The sequence below is a fragment of the Gouania willdenowi genome, chromosome 6, assembly GCF_900634775.1.
Source record: "Gouania willdenowi chromosome 6, fGouWil2.1, whole genome shotgun sequence".
NCBI classification, from domain to species: domain Eukaryota; kingdom Metazoa; phylum Chordata; class Actinopteri; order Blenniiformes; family Gobiesocidae; genus Gouania; species Gouania willdenowi.
In genome coordinates this window covers 33872360-33894205 of record NC_041049.1, presented here as the reverse complement: position 1 = coordinate 33894205, position 21846 = coordinate 33872360, and the positions used below count along the sequence as shown (strand labels likewise).

The 21846-nt window shown below is 40.7% G+C and overlaps 1 protein-coding gene across 5 annotated transcripts in view; it reads right to left on the bottom strand.

The window, feature by feature from the left end:
- The window catches only part of nell2a (neural EGFL like 2a), a 186950-nt gene that overhangs the window by 144750 nt on the left and 20354 nt on the right, over positions 1-21846 (bottom strand). For 4 of the 5 annotated variants that reach the window (XM_028449516.1, XM_028449514.1, XM_028449512.1 and 1 more), the window contains exons 3-9: positions 13332-13482; positions 11753-11926; positions 11393-11489; positions 10148-10220; positions 8415-8497; positions 7066-7194; positions 1048-1150 (exon numbers count right to left, since the gene is read on the bottom strand). In XM_028449516.1, coding sequence (XP_028305317.1) covers positions 1048-1150; positions 7066-7194; positions 8415-8497; positions 10148-10220; positions 11393-11489; positions 11753-11926; positions 13332-13482 — 810 coding nt within the window. The remainder of the gene's footprint in view (positions 1-1047; positions 1151-7065; positions 7195-8414; positions 8498-10147; positions 10221-11392; positions 11490-11752; positions 11927-13331; positions 13483-21846) is intronic. The other variant, XM_028449513.1, reaches the window with a different exon arrangement.

The following is a 21846-nucleotide window of genomic DNA, read 5'->3' as shown; positions in this document are numbered from 1 at the left end:
AGAAACCAGCCAGTGCCTGGTTTGTGGCCTAAATATTCTGATAATGTAAATAATTTTAATGGATGTCATGCTGTTCTTCTCTGTTGTGCTGCTGTCAACCCCGTGTTTGAGGCAATAAATGCACAAGTCCTGTGTGCACGTTTTCAATCACCACCTGAGATAGTGGAGGTCGCCAGTCTCTGTCACCGTTATTTTGGGGCTGAAAAGTTTGGGAACCCCTGCTTTAGATGGGCCGGTGTGAATGGGTGTGGAGAAGGGTCTTCTTCTACCAATTATTGGAGGTTGTAAATGAACAGATTAGTGCACTAGCGCCCCCTCAAATTGAGGTCAAAAGCTGAAAAGGTTTCATTTCTTAGGTTTCATTTGTGGTAAACATGACTGTGCAGTTCTCATTGATTTATGAGGTCTTGGGGCCCACGTACACGACACAAAATGCCTCCGCGATCAACTGGTAGATCGCGACTGACGTATTGTGCACCCCTGATAAAGCAACTGAACTGAATCTGTGCATAGTGAACAAATAATGTTTTGAAATGTATTGCCAAAGCCAAAAAGATTTAGACATTGAAGATTAAAAGGGTGTTCAATTGAATCAAAGGCTTTGTAAAAATCTAGAAACAAAATAAAACATTGTCCTTGATCAGTTCACTGTAGTCCAAAATATCATTCAGAAACATAAATCTTTGGTTAAGTGAGAGGAGGACAAGAGTTCATTACTTTTCTGAAAGTGTTTTGGAAAGCAGACCCTCAGTGCATAAATGTAATGAATATGAAATATTTATTCAGTCTGAACAAATCAGCAAAAATGGCATAAAGATGAGTGAATGTCTATCGTTTCAATTGGAAAATAGGTTCCCAGATTCACAGAACTCATGCCAGCAGTCAACGAATGAATAATTGATCCATATGCAAAAGGAAGGACTCATCACCACAGACATGTTTAGAGGTAACATAGCAACACAACATGGCCTTGGCCAATAGGCAGCACAGATAGATCAGTTATGTTTGTATATATGTGTGTGGAGCTGGAGAGGGTGTTTGACTTACGCTGGCACTCTTTACAGCAGACCCCCTTCACATATGTTGGTGTGGTGCCAGCAGGGCACTGAGCAGGCGGACAGGAAATGGTTTCACAATGCACTGAACCATTCTACAGGAAGAGGAGAAAAACGCAGCATGTAAAAATCCAGAAAAATCATTGTAATTCAACTTTAGCATGTTATGCACAAGTAAAAACACGCTCACACAAACACATGTTTAAGATGTAAATACTGAGGAAACGCTGTCCCTCACTCAGCAATTACAGTAAAAATAATATAGCTAATCCTCTGTGTGGTCAATGACAAGAATACTTTGTAGTAGTAGTAGTACTGGTAAATGTGATTAATTTTATGGATTCTAGTTAATAAGAGGCACTCACTAAAGTGATCCTGGTCATTTGAATTGCCTTATGAACAGTGTTGGGAACGTGACTTTAAAAAAGTAATTAGTTATAGTTACTCACTACTTGTTCAAAAAAGTAACTGCCTTAGTAACTAAATTACTCTATAATAAAAGTAACTCATTACCAAGGAAAGTAACTATTTGCGTTACTATTAAAAAAAAAAAAAGTTGCTATATGTCATATAATTCAGATTTTTTAGATGCGTGTATCGTGAGGTGCTTGATTCATTTTGAGTTGCTTACAACAGATGTGGACACAGTCTTCTCTCCTGGATATAATGAACACTTCACATGCACGTTCTTGTCTTTGACCACAATTAATTTAAAGTAGTGTTTGTATCGTCACCTTAAAAATGTCAGCTTTTCATCAGATTGCTCCACGCTCGCTTTCTGCTGCTTCATCCAATCTGTAGTGTGTGTGTGTGTGTGTGTGTGTGTGTGTGTGTGTGTGTGTGTGTGTGTGTGTGTGTGTGTGTGTGTGTGTGTGTGTGTGTGTGTGTGTGTGTGTGTGTGTGTGTGTGTGTGTGTGTGTGTGTGTGTGTGTGTGTGTGTGTGTGTGTCGCATGTGCTGGCACGTCGCCTTAGCCAATCATAATCGTTCACCTTGTTTTTAACCCGCCTCCTCTTGCTGGCACATGTGTAAAAACAGTTTATTCAATCAATGCATGTAACGCACCGCATTTAACGTTCAGTAACGATAACGGTGTTGTAACGGCGTAAAAAGTAATTAGTTAGATTACCCCGTTACTGAAAAACAAACATAACGCCGTTATTTTAAACGCCGTTATTCCAAACACTGCTTATGAATCAGTACAAAATGTTTGACTCTTCAACAACCAGCTGTACTCTGTAGTGCATACAGAAGAGGAGATAGTCAAAGTTAAGACAGATACTGTATATAATTGCAAAATATAAACAAAAAACTGAGAGAAATAGACAAAAAGGTGAGACAAAGCTGAAAGAGAGCTAAAAGGAATGGAAATGCAAAGACAAGGAAGAAAATACCAGTGAGATAAAGGCACTGTGTCTCTGTGGCATTTTTAAAAAGTCAAAAACAAATGTCACTATGAGACCAATCATAAAGGTTTTGATCAAACATACCAGTCAAATCTGAAGTACGTTCACGTGTGTGTGTCTATGTTAGTGATAAAATGTAATACTGCCGATCAGTGAGAACAACAAGTTGATCCATAGTACAACAACAGTAATCCTAGATAGAAGTTAATGAACAGGCACTAAGGAAGAGCATTAGCCTCTCCATTCCTGAGGTTCTCAAAACTGCAAATGCCTCTGACCATGCAAATGAAGAGCTGCACCAAATAAATTGAGGCCTGGATAAAATACAGGATGTTCTTCACTGAACCAGCCAAGGTGCTCTATCAGCAACAGGGGGATAGCAGGTTGGACCCAGTATGAGCTGAGATGAAAACATAGTGGAAAGGTATATGGGAGAAAAAAGCATCAGCTCTTAGAGAGCAGTCAGAACAAAGTCAGAGCCATCAACATGAAAGCATCGATGAGGAGACACACCACCAACGGTGATTAAAAACAAGAAGGCCAAAATACTGTCAGACTTTAGCTTCTAAACTGAAAACAGCTGCTGGCTAACTAACCGGACAAAATAATGGTTGACAAGCACTATATGTGGGTAGTGGTCATGGCTGGATTATACCAGCTGAATGCAACAGATCAGAAATATGGAGCTCCAGAAAGTGGTAAAATACCACCAGTTGAATAAGCAACCGGCACAGATGTAGGGCAGTGGCCTCTGAATCGGGACTGTGGCTACAGCAGATTCCAAGGAACAAAAACAAAAGCCTTAATCCAGATGTAAGCTTAACTAGGAACGGCTAAGACACTGCACAAAACCCTCAAACTTCCAGGCATCTGGTAGAAGAACCGGGCTTAATGGTAACAAACATACCACCCTGAGAGGACTTTTGTTAACACTTTACATGAAGCTTTATTTGCCATGAGCATGAATAAGATGTCATAAAGGTTGTCATTGGCCACGTTTACTTGGGAGCTTCAATTCCTCTTTAAAGTTGAATAAAAGTCAATTCCTCTTTAACCTGACCTTGTAAACACTTTATTCCTAATGCTAATTTAATTCCAAATTAAACTTAATTCGGAATTAGGTGGCTGGTTTATTCCATTTTTAATTCAAAATTAAATAATTCCTCTTTCTTGTAAACAGTTAACAACACTTAATTGCACTTTAAGTTAATTCCAGTTGTTCTGCGCATGTGCAACTTGCGGAGATGACGCGCTGGATGACGACATAATCCAACATGGCGGCCCGGAATAGAGCCAACACTATTTAATTAGAGCCTTAAAAGACACAGACATAAGAAATAAAGGGGATGGACAGAGGCTTAAACATGCCGACATTAGCAGGAACACATGGACTTATCACACACAAGGCGATCAGCAAACCGAACAGGCTTCATCGGACGGGCGATACTAAGACCCGGAGACGGAGTAAATGCATCCCCATACTGCTGTACAGACTGTAATATCACCAACTATATCATTGTAACGGTAGTTAGAGCTACTATCTTTACCAGGGAGCAACTATTTATTTCTGGTTACTGTTTTCCGGAGTTTTACTGGGCTCTATTTACTGGTTATTAGTTCCTATCTCTCTTCCGCTCTGCGGACCAAAGTGTGTTGTTGTTCAACGGCTGCTTCAAAACTGAAATCAAAATAAAGGTGAAAACAGTTCTCATGTGTGATCTTCTGTGTGACAGTCAACAATGAAAGGTTTGTTGTGTGTTTTTCTCGATAAACGTGATCGACATGATACGTCATGTTCGGCCCCTGTCCAATCAGAGCCTTCCCAACCCCCAGACCTAAAGCGGATTTACCTAAAGCTGAATAAACCGGTTTTCCATGTAAACCTCAGTTCTGGAATTACAGAACACTTTAATTCCGAATGATTTATTTCAGAATATCTAATTCCAAATTAAAAAACATCATGTAACCGTGGCCATTGGCCAAGTTTACATGGGAGCTTTAATTCCTCTTTAATTCAGAATAAAAGTTAATTACTCTTTAAACTGACCTTGCAGACACTAAATTCCAAATGCTAATTTTATTCCGAATTAAACTTAAATTTGAATTAGGTGGCTGGTTTATTCCGATTTTAATTCTGAATTAAATAGTTCCTCTTTCTTGTAAACACTTAATTCCACTTTAAATTAATTCCGGTCATTCTGAGCATAGTCCAGGATGGCCGCCCGGACTCCAGCCGAGACTAATTATTTAATGAGAGACTTAAAAGACATGGATATAATGAAAAGAGTGGATGGATGGAAGCGTAAACATGTAGATATTCACAAAGACACACGGACTTATTATACGCACGGACCTCGGCAAACGGAACAGCTTCATCGGGCCATGATGTACCAGAGCTTCACTAATGATGCGCGGATCATTATAAAGTTATTTTTTCCTGTTGTAGTCGAAAAGAAAAAGTTTGTTGTGTGTTTTTCCCGATAGACGTGATACATCACGTTCGCCCCCCCTGTCCAATCTGAGGCTTTCCAAACCCTGAGACCTAAATTGAATAAAGCCAAATAAAACATTTTTTTTATGTAAACCTCAATTCGGAATTACTATTTTCATGTAAACACAAAGCAGAACAGAGCTGACATTACAGTAATCACATTTCATGGAAATCAAAATAAGTACATGAAACTTTCTTAACGTATTCAAACATATTTTAATTGTCATCCATGGCTCATGGTGGGGGTTGCTCTATGATGCACTAGTGAACAATGCTGCTTCTCAGTGCAGAAAATGTAGGTTCAAGTGCCATTAGTTGCCCCCCAAATATAGTTGTCATGCTCTGCAATATATGTGATGCGCCATAAGAAATCCAGGAACATGGGAGTTCTGAGTGTTAGGTTCTATTACGTTGTGTGTATGTAGCCCTTGTGGTCCTCTTTGTGTTTTTCTGAGAGTCTTTGTTTATTCTGTGTCGAGTCTGGCCTCTTGTGTTAATTCTTGTCTTTGTGTTTCCAGTTATTCCTGCTCATGTCTCCACCTCCCAGTGATGTCAGTGTGTTTTGGTTGTGAGTGATTAGCTGAATAAAAGATGGACTACTATTACCAACGTTCTCGCTGCCTGCTGCCTCCACCTGTCTCTGCATTTGGGAAAACACATCCACACATCCTGACAGTAACAACCAGCCAAGCGTGGACTCAGTGGAGATGAACTTTGAGGAGCGAATTGCCTATTGGCAGAGCTTCCTCAATGAGGCCAGATCGGGCAGGAATCAGATGGAGGAAGTTCCAGTTAGAGACCCCTACCTGGGCACTCGCTGGCCTTTGGAGGACCCCAGGGCCTCCAAGGTAAATGCTTGTCTGAGAAGGCAGCCCAGCCTTATCAGGTCCAGGCTAGTTTTCCTGAGTCCCTTAACTTTCAGACTAGATTTCCTGAGTCCCCTAGCTTCCAGGCTAGCATTCCTGAGTCCCCTAGCTTCTAGGCTAGGCCAAGGTTGCTGCCAGTGCCGGCTCCCTGCACCAGGCTGCCAATGTCTCTGCCAGAGCCCTCTTCGTCCGTCTTGCCAGAGCCCTCTTTGTCTGGCCAGGCAGAGGTGCCCTCGTCTGTTTTGCCAGAGCCCTCGTCATCTGGTCCACCAGAGCCCTCTTCTTCTGTCTCGCCAGAGCCAGAAGATAGTTGACGCAGTACAGAGAGGCACGGACTGAGCCTGCACCAGCCCAGCCCACACCAGTTGAGACATCAATGTGAGAAAATGTAATTTGCAAACAAATCTCTCCAAACCAAGGAAACTCAAGCAGAATGGACCGGCACCTGCTCAAGGACCTCTTAGTGAGGAACACGACCTTCTCCATTTCTGCTTCTTCAGGTAGGTTAATATTACTGAACCACGCTCCTGAATAATAAGGAAGTTTGATCCACCTGAATGAGGTTAGCTCAATTCTGAGGGAAAAACACACCTTATGTCCACACAGCTTAATTACACAACTCAGCCTCTAGGTGTGCCATGAAGCTGCACTGTGATGCTCAAAATTGGGACAATAAAGAAAGGTGATAGATCACCTTAATCATCATATTGTATATGTACAGATGAATGCGCAAAATATGTTCCTCGCTTTTAATGCATCAGTGAGGAGTAGTGGGCAGCCACATTATAGCTCCTGTGGAGCAGTTAAGGTTAAGGGACTTGCTCAACATCTCACAGTGATGGGAAACAGTGTATTTGAACCAGTGGTCCTGCAGTTATAAGCTAGTTCCTTAACCATTAGGCCACCATAGCTTAAGCAGTAACCTGTCTGACCAGCCAATCAGAGAGCAGGAGGACGATCATGTTTTTGGTGAGATTTCTCAAAACCTGACTGTAGCAAAAGGCTCATTGTGGTTGTTTTTATCCTGAAAAAAAAAGCCAGATATTTGTGACTCTAGCAAGAGATCATAACTAAAACATGATTGGATGAGAGCCGCTTTATGAATATATACCACCCAAAGCAGAACAGCCAAGATATAAGCTATGAGATGAAAATAACACACTATTTTAAAAGATGCACACACGCGCGCGCACACACACACCCACAAAATTGAAATGGACACAGTCCAAAAGTGTGTTTGAGGCTCACCGTGCATGTGCAGTTCATGCAGCCATCTGTCCAGCCCTCATCTTCTCTGTAGACCACTCCACTGATATTGCAGGTTCTCTCACAATAGCAGCCATCGAGCGCATTCATCTTCTCCTCAGCTCTGGAGAGCTGCTCACAACATCATCCCAAATAAAAGCACAAAGCACAGAAAACCTCATGATACCAGTTTTCTTCTCTCCATGTTATTACTACAAACTGTTGACATCTTGTGACTAGGGGTGTAACAAATTAATCAACTCAAAAACTAAAAACTGAAACTGAAATGATACAATATGAAATACAATATAGGGCTCACGATACAATATAAAACATAAAAAAATTCCCAATGAGTAGTAACAAATGATCTAATGAAAAATCTTTGATGTAAAACAATTTGACTGCAAAAGTTGGAGACAGTGTGTGGGATTGTTTTGCTTCACAAATAAAGAATAAAACCAAATATACCAATCTAACAGTATTTTTTTAACTATTTATCAATTCTGTAAGATAAAAGTTTAGAAAGCTTTTGTCTTAAGGCCTTTATACTTTGGACTTTCCAGTCATGAACTCCTCTTTCAGTACTACACCAATGTTTTGGCCTGTGTGTGATTCAAATTGCTCGTGTTTGGAACACATAGCTTTTCATTTCTCAATCATCGTCTCCATGGTGTGGCTGTAACTGTTTTGTAGCTTAGAGTAGCATGTGATGAGATGACCAGCCGTCTGTAGTTTTTTATTTTAGCGGAACAAATACAGTCGCAATGAAGTGCAGAGAATTTCTGTGAAGCGTGTGCTGACAGACTCTAAAGCCAAATGAGAGTGAACATTTCACTGTTTTCACTGTGATCCGTCTCAATCTCTGCTTAGAAGATGCTTTAATGCTCAGATGTGTTGAAATACGGCCGGTCTGCGGACAAGTACGAGCTGACCGCTGTGTTTGCTTGCTCGCTTTTTCTGCCGGGTGGTTTTTTCGGTTCATTAAATGCAACTGACAACTTATGAGTTGACGGTGTCATCCCACCTTTTGCATTCTTGAAAATGTTTTTACTTGATTTTATTTAGTGCACCTTTGAATTGTATATTACCGTTTTTTTATGTCGTGAAATTTTCACAAAGTGCCACAAATATTAGTTACATTCTTACCTGTGACTGAATTAGGCAGAAACAGCAGCATGTGGCATTTATAGATTTCTGACTACCTCCGGTAAAAACAAATAATGCCTACGAGGATACTTTTGACAGCATCATTCCATTATTTAACTCAAAGCCATATTGACAGTCTGGATTTTTTTAATAACCTGTCAACTCATGAAATCTTACAACTGACACATTATTTCAGTTTTTGTCACCTTCCTTGATGTTTTTGCAAGAACATCCTGCAGTTCCATGATTTTCTGCACAAGTCCATGGAAATCATTGCAGGTTGGACATGCTGAGGAAGGAAGAAAACATGCGTAAATTTGCATTAACTGTAGAAACGTCACTGGCATATAAAAGCTGATACAGTCTTAAAAAATTACAAAGTGAATCAAGCTGGGATAGTCTTATGCACACCTAATAGTATCCCCTCTTCTTTCCTATGCAACAAAAAGTACCTCTTATTTATAGTCAGTGAAGCTAGTAGCAGTGTGCTACTGCATCTTTGACAGGGTGAAGTTTGTCTACTGCGATAGACTGGTATAAATAAGACAAAACTTTAGAGACAGTGAACGGACAAAAACTCGAAAAAGCAACCTTTCCACTTTCAATACATGCCAGAGAGTCAGTAGAATGGAAATCCATTCAAACCAGTCATTCAACAAACACCAAAGGCAAACAACTCCATGATTTGGCAAATCGTTGAGCTTTGAAGCACAAATTTATACATATAAAAATCAGGGTTTAGTCTTTAACAAGTGAAATGGATTCTCAACTGGGTTGAGATCAGGTGACTGACTTGGCAATTCAAGACTATTCGACTTGCACATTTAAACTCCTGGGTTGCTTTAGCTTTATGTTTTAGGCTATTGTCCATCTGTATTAAGAAACACTGCCCAATTAACTTGGCTTGGATTTGAGCAGAGAGTATGTCTAAAGACCTCAGAATTAATTCGGCTGCTTCTATCCTGTGTCACCTCATTAATAAACACTCGTGACCCAGTGCCGCTGGCAGCCATGAATACCTAAACCTCATGTTTTACAGATGATGTGGTATGGTTGTTCCACGCCTTCCCCATACTTTTTTGTTGCTATCATTCTGGAAGGTTGATCTTGGTTTCATTGGTCTAAAGAATGTTCTTCCAAAACTTTGCAGTTTTTTTTAGATGTTTTGTTATTATTATTATTATTATTATTATTATTATTATTATTATTATTATCATTATTATTATTATTATTATTATTATTATTTTTATCATCATCAAATTCCAATTTAGTCTTTCTATTTGTGGGGCTTATGAGTGACTTGCCCTCTGTATTTACTTCATGCAGTCTCTTTATGGTGGACTTGGATATTGATACAGTATGTCTAACTCCTGGAGAGTGTTGTTCACTTGGGTGGTTGAAGGGGTTTCCCAACACAATGGAAATTATTTTGCAATCATTTACCACTGTTGTCTTCTGTGAACTAATAGGAAAAATGTATAATGTCATAACAAAAAACATACTCACACCTGCACATGAAAAAGCCTTTGAGGCAATTGTCCAATTACCTTTGGTTGCTTCAAAACTCCTAAACCCTTCATCTAAATTGAATGAGAGCATTCCTAAATGAAAGCTAAAAGTCTGGACTTCATGTCCATCTCCATATAACTAGAATTGGAATATGATTCAGTAAACAGGTATATAAAAAAAGAAAACTTATGTCAGTGTCCAAATATGAATGGCCCTAATTGTACATTCGTCACTTATATGGGATACTTTTTTTCCTAAATAGATTAAATTTTTTGTACTTTGTGTTACTCAACTTAGTTAATTTTGGATTGAATTTGAAATTAAAATAGGCCTATAGCACCAATAACGCATGATATGAACGAGTACCTGACTGAACAAATGTATTACAGTATTTAATAAAAGGCTTATTTCAAACAGATGAGCCACTTACTTCTGTTCAGATCTGGACACTGTGAAATGTAACCCTGTGGCATCACAAGGATCTCCACATCCTGCATCACTCCCTGCAAAGACAGGGAAGCATTTTGGGAAATGTCTGAGACACTGAAAGCCTCATCATTGTTACATTGTTAATGCGTGTAATGTTCAAGGAATGTCAGTCTGTAAGGTTTTGCAATGTGTGCAATTATAAAAACAAAACTGTCAAGAGGCGTGGTTTGTGTGTTATTCATTTTGTATGGTTTGGTTTCTCCCACCACTGATATGCTGATGACACACAGCTTTTCCTGTCTTTTTCACCTGATGACACAACTGTCTTAACTCGGATATCAGTGTCTGGCTAATAACTCCACATGGGCGAAGAAATGCCACCTTCAACCAAATTGTCTTTTTAGCTTGAACCCAATCTACTCATGCCCACAAACTCTGGCGAAAAACAAGGTGTCATGATTGATGGCTTGCTGACCTTTAAGGTTCATGTGGACTAAATTTCTTGGTCTTGTCGAAATGCCCTCTATAACATGAGGAGGATCAGATTCTACCTGACACAATAGGCCACAAAGCTTCTGGTGTAGGCCCTTGTGATTTCATGTATCATGATCATGCCACTCACTTCTGGCAAAGATGCTGAGATTAAAAAAAATAAAAATTAAAATTAAAAGGAAGAGATCTTGTAATAAAGCGACAAGCTGTGAGAAAGACCTGAAATAAATATATATAACATTGAATTGCATGCCTTTCCCATGGCTCATCATCAACCCCAACTATCAATGTGTAGTTCAAACCTTTTCATTGAGTCACTGAGTTCGGGCAACTGTGGCTCAGGTGGTAGAGGGGCCTTTTTCTGATTGAGAGGTTGGACGTTCAATCCCAGGGATGTAGCTGTCTGTGTGTCATTGGGCAAGACACTGAACCATAAGTTGCTCCCAATTGTTGACCAATGCCTTGCATGGCAGCTCTGTCCCATTGAAGGGTGAATGAGCTGATGCTGTAAAGCACTTTTGAACTACTTTGGTGGCTAAAAAAGCAGTATATAAATCAAAGTTTACATTTTTCTTCCAAGTCCAGAAATCTGACCATAAAACACTCTTGTGAGGCACTAAATTACAACCAGTAGTCACAGAGGGCCATGAGATGATCCTGGACATCCCGATTGCTACAAATTGTCTTTTACATTATTCAAAATATCTGTAAGTGTATTGAGTGTATGACAGTTGACTAAGAGAAAAGTGATAACCTTGAATAAGCCATGAGCACTGTTTCTCTGTCCGAGCCAAAACAAGGTGTCTCCTGGTATGTCCATGTAGGGGGCCTCCACCACCCGCTCATAGATCCTAAAAAAACACCAAAATCATAGTCGACTAAACAGCAGGTAAAAGACAAGACAATGAGAAGCAGGTATAACTTAATAAAACTAATTTGCTTTTGTAAAAACTGTATAAGTGGCAGACACACCTAAGAAACACACACACTTCCTTTTGCTACCATCATTCTTTGTTAATTGTGCAAAAAAATAACAGCAGAGAGAGGCCTATGTGATCTAGATTCAACTGTGTTTGACTTACTGTGCTCCTGGTTTGAATTTTTCAGGTCTCACCTGTTGCAGTCTACATGTAGGATAACATGTGAAGCACTGACAGCCACAGACACCTTGTGCCACTGGTTGTCAGCCAGGCTATAGGGAAACACCTCAGTGTGATCTTGTTGGCCTTTGGTGCGATAATGAAGACGCACCTCATTCCGCTGGCCACTGCTTTCCAGCTCCAAGAACCTGCAGAGAAACAGCAGTAGCTAGAAAACAGATATATGGCCTCTGAATGGATTCACAGTCTTTCTTTTCTCCACAAAGAAAGGTTCTCTGAATGTATAACAAATGTGTGTAAAGTTAGCTTAATCACACTGAGCTACAAGAACTTCAATCAACGACGACAGTGGTTGTTGTTTCTGAGTCAATTTCATGAGGATACAAAGGCACGTAGTGGCTCCTCTGTACTCCTTTTACACCTCCTCGATGAGTGCATTCACAGTTATCTATATCTGTGACTCAATTTTAGATTTAATCTCACTACATAAATGCGGCAGTGAGGAGGTCCTGTCCTTTCATGCAATTCCCCCAAAACATCAAACATTTGTCAAATATAATTCTTGTTTAAGTGTGTGTTGTGTGTGTTAACGGGAGGGGAAGGGCAGAGGGAATGGTTCCGGGGAATGTCTCTAATGAAAGGTTAGGGGCATGTGTGGTGGGGCATTTGATCAATCCTCCCTGTTATATATTGACAAAAACATTATTCATTGTAGTTCTCATGTTTCCAGTTAAAAGCTGTATGTCAAATGTACCTTAATGAATTATTTAGATGAAGTTTGTGCATTGTTCATAAAAAAAACCAGATCTATTGTTTATCTGTCCGTCTGAAGTTTCTGTACTAGGAAGGGGAGCAGGTTCATATGCATATTCGGCAGGAAAGAGGTAAATAAAAAACACAACAAGGTTTAAAATGTAAGATGATTGTTTATAATAGTAGGAAATAATAAAAGGCATAGAGTTGGTAAATCACCACATTAGGACATTGAGGTTGAAGAGTGCACAGTGAAGGAGCGCTTACGAATGAGAGAACGGAGCATCCGAGTAGTGGCCTGGTTACAGTTAAAGCTGACAATAAAAAGCTGTAAATGGACTGATAGGCAGATGTGGGGCAGTGAAGAGGTGATTTCATGTGTAGATGGAAACTCATAAATTGAAACTCATCAGAATACCTGTGAATCTCTGTTAATCCGTAACAGAATAGCAGCTGGCTTACCTGTATGTTCTGATTGACTAAGTAAATTGAAGAGCCTCATCATCAGCCAATAGACTTTTGTGACAGAGCGTCTTCTTTCTGGATTTTTCTAGGAATAGTTACAATTTCTTGGAAAGTGGCCAATACAGCTGTGCGCTCTTAAAAGAAAATATGGTACTACAGTTTTAAATAAAATGAATGCACATTTTATGTTATTTTATCAAGTTTTGAAGAAGAAAAATCACAATTTTTACCTTTTTCAATCAAGAATACATTTTTACCCATTTTGTTGAAATTTTGTCGCAAGGATGGGGGGCGGGGATGGCACAACAGAAGAAGTTTGAGAACCACTGGATTAGTTAATTCATGCATTTGAGCATTAAAGTGAGCATCTTGTACCTATGTTCAGAGTGATGAATTGAAAAGATGACCCCCGAGTTTAGGTAATCCTGTTTGAGGGTCACCAGCACCGTAAATTCATTCTTTCCTCTGAGCTTCTGGACCATTCGCTTTGCGACCTCAGCAGCTGCTTTGACATCTCTGGAGGACCCTAAAAAAATAAACCATAAGATCAGAAAATGTTTTGATAGATCACATTTTTTATTATTTTTTTATTTACAAAAGTAATTTATGCACTAAAGAAAAAATGAAAAAAATGTCTACACTTATCTAAAAACTAGATCAGAACGAAATGGAGAACGAACTGGAAAGTAGTATAGCGTTATACACTGTGAAGGAACAATAACACAGAGCCTGATATATACATGCTCTAATGAGTCAATAGTTAAACAGAGTGTATAGTGCAGCTCATTCTCATGGCAATAATTATTTCCAGGCTCCATTCATTTCCCTATCCTCAGTCATATTAGGTGTTAACAATTAAATTTAATTCAAAGGGGTGGGACAGGACAATAGACAGAGTTCATGATACAATAGATGATAATGGGACAGTAAAATATTTTGGAAAGGGAAATTTAAAAAAATAATGAATAAATAATATATATATATATATATATATATATATATATATATATATATATATATATATATATTATATAAAACCATGCTTTTATTTTACCTTAAAGCTGGGCATACTTACATACTTACTCTGGGTATAGCCTCTTCAACTCAATAAGAATTTTTTTTTTTTTTCTTTTTAATTAACTACAATGTCAGGTTCTGTTTAGTTTTTGTTTGTGTGTAGCCCTTGTGGTTCTCTTTTGGTTTTTCTGAGTGTTTCTGGGTTTCTTGTGTCTTTTGAGTTTGGCATCTTCTGTTAACTCTTGTCTTTGTGTTTCCAGGGATTCCTGCTCGTGGCTCCACCTCCCAGTGATTTGTCTGTGTTTGGGTTGTGACTGATTAGCTGCCTTACGTTTTGCACTCAGGTGTGGCCCATTCCCAATCAAGCTTGCTACACTATTTAGCTGAGTGGGTGGACACAGTGTGATTGCTGAATCATTGTTCATTTTCTTATGTCAACCTCCTTGTGCCCTGTGGTGTTTTGGTTCCTGCTCCCAGTTTTCCCTGTGCTTCCTTGTGTCTTTTGGGGTTTTGTTATTAAAATGGGCTACTACCAATGCTACCCCTGCCTGCTGTCACCTGAATGTTGGGTTTGCGATATTGATCCGGACCATCCCCAAAATCTATTAACTTGTTTCATATCCTATTTTGGATATTTCCAGAAAATTTCATTCTTCAGTTCTTCTCCATAGGTGGCATTTCTTGTGTATGGTTGAGTCGGTGTTCGGAAGAGGATGTGTTCTGCCTCTATTATTCAGATTACCTGATTTAGTGAGTGTTTGTTTCTGAGTTAATTCAGTTGTTTCTGATAAGAAAGCTGTACCTTTAAAAACATGCAGAGTAGGTCACGTGACTTAGACTCAGGAAGTAATGCAGTCTGGTGAACAATGCTTCGTTTCAATCCTCGTGTGTTCTTGGCAAAACAACTACCACATCTTGTACTGTTCATGGCATTGTTGGTATGTATTCTTATTTGATGTTTAAAGTGCTCATAGCATCACATTTAGTTGTGAAATGTGTATGTTTTATGTTAGACAATCTCTGATTACATCTTCAGTTCATGTCCACTAGCTGTTTGTTTGTGGTCATCTGTCGCCATCTAGTGGTGTTTTTGTGTCATGTTTGCTGTGCTGTTATATAAGGCCATTTCAGATACAAAAGGCTGATTTGTTAGTAATATAAATAATAAATACAGTGGCATGTGACAGAGTGAATTAGACTGTTATAGTTAATTCATAATTCATGCTTGATAATTAAACCTATCTTTGTTTAGCGATATAACATTATTAAGGTCATGTAATTAGTTAATTCATGCAGCTAAATTTACAAATGTCTTGTGTCCCTCAGTTTCACCCGTTCACCTGTCAATAAACCTGGGCTCAGTCGGTCAACCTGGTGTCCAGAGTCTTGATGTGTGGAAGGTGTTGAGCTTACTGCCTTCGTGCACAGTGTGTATAAGGAAGGCAGGATAGTGAAACAACATCTTCATCGCACAAGATAACACAGTTATACGCTGGAGACACATCATGATTCAAAGGAGCAGTTACTGAAGTCTCGATCCTACACATCAGGCTCCACAAAATTATCTGCTGGGAATGCTCCAGCTTTAGCCAGTGCCAAAGCGGAGGCAGCAAAAGCATGATTGACCTTTGCAGAAAAAGACATGATCCTAACAATAAAAACAATAAAAAGCACAATTAGAAGCACAAATGCTGAAGCTGCCACTAGAAAGAGAAGCAGCTGTAGCTGAAGCAGAAGTCCTAGAAGCAGCTGTCAGTATTGATGACAGTGTGAGAAGTAGCAAGAGGCTCCAACTTCACGAGATTCTCTGTAACCCCTTACAGTGCACCAGAGAATATGTCACTGAACAGTCAAAAGAATATTCATTTGTAGCATTGGAAGAACACGCTCAGGACGGTGCTGATCAGCTAGACACACGGTCCAACCCGCCTCTTCACCCTCTCATTCAGGACAGTTTTGGTCAGCTACACACACATTTAACCCCTGCACTGCATCCACATCCTCATCTTCCTTCTCAAGATGAAACCAGCTACCTACATGAAGACCCAGCACTTGGAAATTCAACCCACGCTCTACGGTTCATAGCAGTAGATAGTCTGGCTGGCACCAACGTCACACATACAACCGCAAGCAGAGTAACTGTGCATCAGCCACAACGCGCTCTGACCACGCCTTTATCCCTCAGGAATACTCACGCCTATCATAGCGTGGAGCAAGGCACAGTCACAACGGTGTTCTGCATCCTGCCATGTCCAGTCACGCTCCTCAAAACGCTCATCATGACAGATCAAGTATGAATGACGTCATCAGATATTTTGCCCGACGTGAGCTGGTTACTACATGTATGACCCAATTCAACGACCAGCCGGAGAGTTACAGCACTTGGCAACAGTCCTTTCAAAATGCAGTGAGAGGACTTGATCTGACATACAGCGAGGAAATGGATTTACTAGTAAAGTGGCTTGGGAAAGAGTCTGCGGAACATGCAAAACGTATTCGGGCTGTCAACGCTAGCCATCCCCAAAAAGGACTACAGATGAAATGGGACAGACTGAACGCATGCTGCGGAGCCCCTGAAGTAGTTGAAGAAGCACTCTTTCAATGCATCAGCAACTTCCCCAAAATCACCTACAGACTATGCAAAACTTCACAAACTCAGTGACCTCCTGATGGAACTGCAAGCGGCCAAAGCAGACGGAACTCTTTCAGGCCTTCATTACCTCGACACAGCGAGAGGAATCAGTCCTCTGGTTCAGAAGTTGCCCCCTCGTCTTCTGTTGGGTCCAACTACAAAGAACGCTTTCAAGTCTCATTCCCTCCCTTTGAAGTTTTTGTAGACTTTATCTTCCATCAGGCTAAAATCAGTAATGACCCTAGTTTCGACTTTGCTGGTCAAACTGATGTTCCAAAGACAGACAAGACATTTAGAACAATCAGACCAAAAGAAATCTCTGTCCTCAAGACAGAAGTCTCTCCTACAAAACACAGTGCTGAATATGAGAACCCCGATGGTTAGTGTCCCATTCATAAAAGACGTCACCTTCTGCGGAAATGTCGAGCTTTCCGAGAGAAACCCATAGAAGACAGGAAAGCATTCCTTAAAGAGCACAAGATCTGCTTTAAATGTTGCACCTCTACAAGACACATGGCTAGAGACTGCAAGTATACAGCCACATGCATTGAATGTGGGAGTGACAAACATAACTCTGCTCTTCATCCAGGACCAGCACCACAGACCGAGGAGCCATTCTCCTCCACAAAGCATGGTGGGGAGCAAACATCTTCAGAAGTTGCAAGCAGCTGCACTACAGTCTGTGGTGGCGATCAGAGCAACAGATCATGCTCTGAAATCTGTTTGGTTAGAATCTACCCTGTCAACCGTCGTGAGAAGGCAACAAAGGTCTACGCAATCATCAACAAACACAACAACAGATCTTTAGCTTGGTCTGAGTTTTTAACACCTTCAATGTCCAAGGACCCCCCTCTCCATACTCTCTCCGTACCTGTTCGGGCGTAACAGAGACCATGGGGAGAAGAGCTTCAGGATACCAGATTGAATCTATGGACGGTAAAGTCAGTCTTCCATTACCGAGTCTGGTTGAATGCAACGACATCCCTAACAATAGATCAGAGATCCCAACTCCCAATGTGGCATCCAACCCCCCTCACCTGAAGTCTATAGCTCATCTCATTCCAGAGCTCGAACAGAGTACACTCATCATGCTTCTCCTAGGGCGAGACATCATAGCAGCTCACAAGGTTCATAAACAGTTAAATGGCCCTCGAGATGCTCCTTATGGGCAGAAACTCGACCTGGGGTGGGTGATAGTTGGAAATGTCTGCTTGGGAGGTATTCACAAGCCTGATAATGTAAACGCCCTGTATACCAGGACAACAAAACAGAAACGCCGCTCCATCTTCGAACCTTGCCCAAACATCCTGCAGGTGAAAGAGAGGTACAGTCAGTTTCAGTGCACCGACTATCCTAAGCTACAGACAACAGGGAATCTCACCTGCAGTGGAGAAGCCGAGCAGTTGGGGTCCACAATGTTTCAACAAACAAGGGACGATAACAAGGTGGCCCAATCAATCGAATACATCTCATTCATGAAAATCATGAAAGAGCCCTTGAAAGTCCAGCCTGAAGAAGACAACTTTGAGCTGGTGGACCCTGCATTGGATTCAGAAGTCCGTCCGCTAATGTCTACAATGAGCACAACCATGTCAAGCAAGCTACTCGGGTCTCATCGCTTCTCAAGCTGGAAATTGTTGATCCGCGCAGTTGCTCGCCTTATTCATGGTGCTTGCCACTTTCAGAAGAATCCTGCAACCAAAGTTTGAGTGAAATGTGTACGTATCACGCAGTGGACAAGAATAGGTACTACACGCTTTGGAGTAAGACTGGGTTGTGAAAAGCCATGTGTGGTCGCTCTTATCAGGCATCAGCATTCCCAAAGATCAAGCAGAAAGATCAAAGCTCCTGATCTAGGTCTGTGTATGCAGAATCTGGGAGCAGTGCAAGAGATAATGGTGGTATGAGGGCATTTTCTAGGTGTGCTGTGAAGTTGGCACTGCGCTTCACCCGTGTACTCCATTCCTCTGCCTCCTCTTACTCCTTGTTTTCTTTCACAAATATCTATGCCATTTCAATGGAAACATCAATAAGTGATAGTGTTTCTCAGACTCAATCACATCAAAGTGTTCACTTCTTGGCACACTTAAGCACACCAGCAGATTGTGTGATGGCTGTCCTCAGTGTACTTGCATTACTTCCAGCTGGTGGTAGTGGCCAATTAAGTAACACAATTATCATGTGAAACACCACTATAGCTGAGGAAAAATATTGATTTAATCGATTTCAATTTATAAATATTGATCCAAAGTTGCTGACGTCAATATATATATACAGTATATATTATTATTATTATTAATATTTTTTTTCTTTTTACCTAAACCCTAGTAATCTAGTGCTGAGTGGATTCAGTGCAAACAGGACTGACGCAGACAGTGCTCCACTGGGTAAGCCGCCCCAGATAAATCAGAAATTTTGAACTATTTTGGCTTTAAAATAATGAAAACACAAGCAAGCTTGATAAAAGTAAAGCTATTTGCAAGCTCTGGCAAGCAGAAGTGAGGTACTGTAGAAATACCAAAATTCTAAAAAAAAAAAGGGCCTAGGCAGACCCCAGGATGAACATAGAGTCCCACCTGTCGAGCAACAACATACGGGAAGTGTGGCTGTGATGTGTCTATTGAAGACCTGAGCATGGCACTGGCTGAGGAGTTAAACTGCTTCTTTGCTCGCTTTGAAAAACCTCAACAGTACTAATCTGCCGCAGCCCTGCCCCCACCCCTATATGGCTCCTGCACCACTCCATTCACTGTACAGGAGCACAATATCAGGCGGGTGCTCCTGGCAGTGAACCCCAAGAAAGCTGCTGGCCCAGACGGAGAACCTGGCAAGATGCTCAGAGCATGTGCCTACCAGCTCGTCCCACCTTTCCCAGGATCTTCAAGCTCTCCTTGGCCCAGGCAGTCATCCCGCCGTGCCTAAAATCAGCTACAATAATCCCAGTGCCAAAGGTGGCCCTTACTCTGGTAATCATGAAGTGCTTCGAGAGACTGGTCCTTCAGCATATTAAGGACTATCTCCCCCCAGACTTCGACCCACACCAGTTTGCATATCGTGTGAACAGATCCACAGAGGATTTCTGTAGCTCTGCCGCTGCTCCAGGTGGTTCAGTGCAGTACGTTTGGATGCTCTTTGTGGATTACAGTTGCAGACAGACTCATCACTAAACTGAACATTCTCGACCTTCCCCCTCTCACATGTGCCTGGATGAAGGACTTTTTAACCAACCAACCCCGGATTTTGTGAGACTTTTGTGAGACTACATGTGCAGCCCGTGTATGTCATGGCTAACGCTAGTGAGAAACCAGAGCTAGAGGACCCTCCCCTGTCCCTAAAGTCTCCTGCTTGGGAACACTTTGGCTTCCGGGTGAAATACTGCAACGAAGAAAGACAATTGGATAAAACAAGGGCAGTATGCCGACATTGTTCAGCTGAGATCAGGTATGTTTCCAGGAACACGACGAACATGCTAACTCACTTGAAACGGCACCACCCAAGTGCGAATATCAATGCAACAAGAAAGAAAATATCCTTAATGCAAACGCAGCTGACTTCGACATTCAAGAAACCTCTGCCTCGCAATTCAGATCTGGTCAAAGCTGTAACAACTGCCATCAGAGTCTTTAAAGCAGCGGATGAAAGCTGAAGAGCTTTTTTTTTATAACATTTTACGTATTTTTTGTTTGAGAATATTATTACAACCAGGCAGCACTTTATTTTCATATTCTGTAAAAATTTTTTGGTTTACTAACGTTTTGAATGAACAAGCAAATGTATGTTTTGTGTTTGTAACTGCCAGCAGATCTGCACTTCCTGCAGACAATGTGGACAAGTACATTTTTCTGGCCAAAAATACGAAGGTCTAAACCAAGGGCTACATGCTGGAACTGTGCTGTACTTTTTGTTTGTTAAAAGCTGTTAACAAGCTGTGAGCTTATTTCTATAATATTTAATGTATTTTTTGTTTGAGAATATTATTACGAGGCAGCTTTTTTTCATATTCTGTATAATGTTAAATACATTGTTGGTTTACTAAAGTTTCGAATAAACAACAAGCAAATTTAAGTTTTGCATTTTGTTCCATACTGTACCAAAAATGAACTGAACCGTGACCTCAGAACCGAGGTACTGAGGTGTATCGTTGCACCCCTACAATGTAGTAATTTATTTTTTATGCAAAATGTACATACTTCTATGACTGTTCACTTTACCTCCTTCCCTGTGCTATTTATGTCCTATGTTTATATTGTATATATTGTTTTTCTTGCACTGTTGCTGGAGTTGTTTTTTTTTAATCTCATCGTACATGGGTACAGTGACAATAAAGGCCTTCTACTCTATTCACCGACAAAGTCGTAAATATGGTCCTTGATGTGGAGTTAATAGAGACAATGCACAGCTGTTTTGTGCATACACTAAATTCACATGCAAGTCTTAAACTGCATGTCTGCTTGACCGAGTGACGTGCATAGCTACAGTCTTTCACCGTAGTACAACGGCAAACCACATCCTTAAAGGAAAACAGAAGCTGCTTCAGCTACCAGTGCACAAGCTAAAGCTTGACATCATAACAAGGTGGAATAGTGTGCTCCATATGCTGGCGCTCTTCTGGAACAGCAGCCGGCAAATTCTGCCACTCTCCTCTCACAAGAGGTGCGCAGGAATTAAAAAGATCTCTGCACCTTAACAGAGGAGGTTGTCACAGTGGCTGAGAATTTGGTTAGGATTCTGAAACCAATGAAAGAAGCCACACTCATGTCAGAGGATAAGTTACCAACTCTGTCCATCATCGCTCTGCTTCTCACTCAGCTGCTGGAGGCTATGACCCCCAAACCTGAAGACTCTACTGTGGTGAAGGATGTAAAGACTGCTGTGAAGAACAATTTGAGTAGAAGGTATGCTATTCTCTTCATATGTAAAAGCCAATAATATTCAAATCAAAATTAGTAAGCAAAGTTTGTTTAGTATTTTCTGTGTCCACTTTCATCTGACTCACTAGTTCAGAGTTCTTGTAGTTAAATTTAAACGCACTGCACTTTGTGTGTATAAATGAGATAATTTGTATATCCTCCCTCTGTGATGACATCAGTGATTTGAAATTATTAAACATCTTTCATGGCCCAAAAGAACATGCTGTATGTATCATGAGCAGTGGATCATAGTTTTAAGGCCCTGCCTTCCTTATCTGATGAGGAGCGTAACAACACCTTCTCCAGGCTGCAGACCAAAGCTGTCACTGCA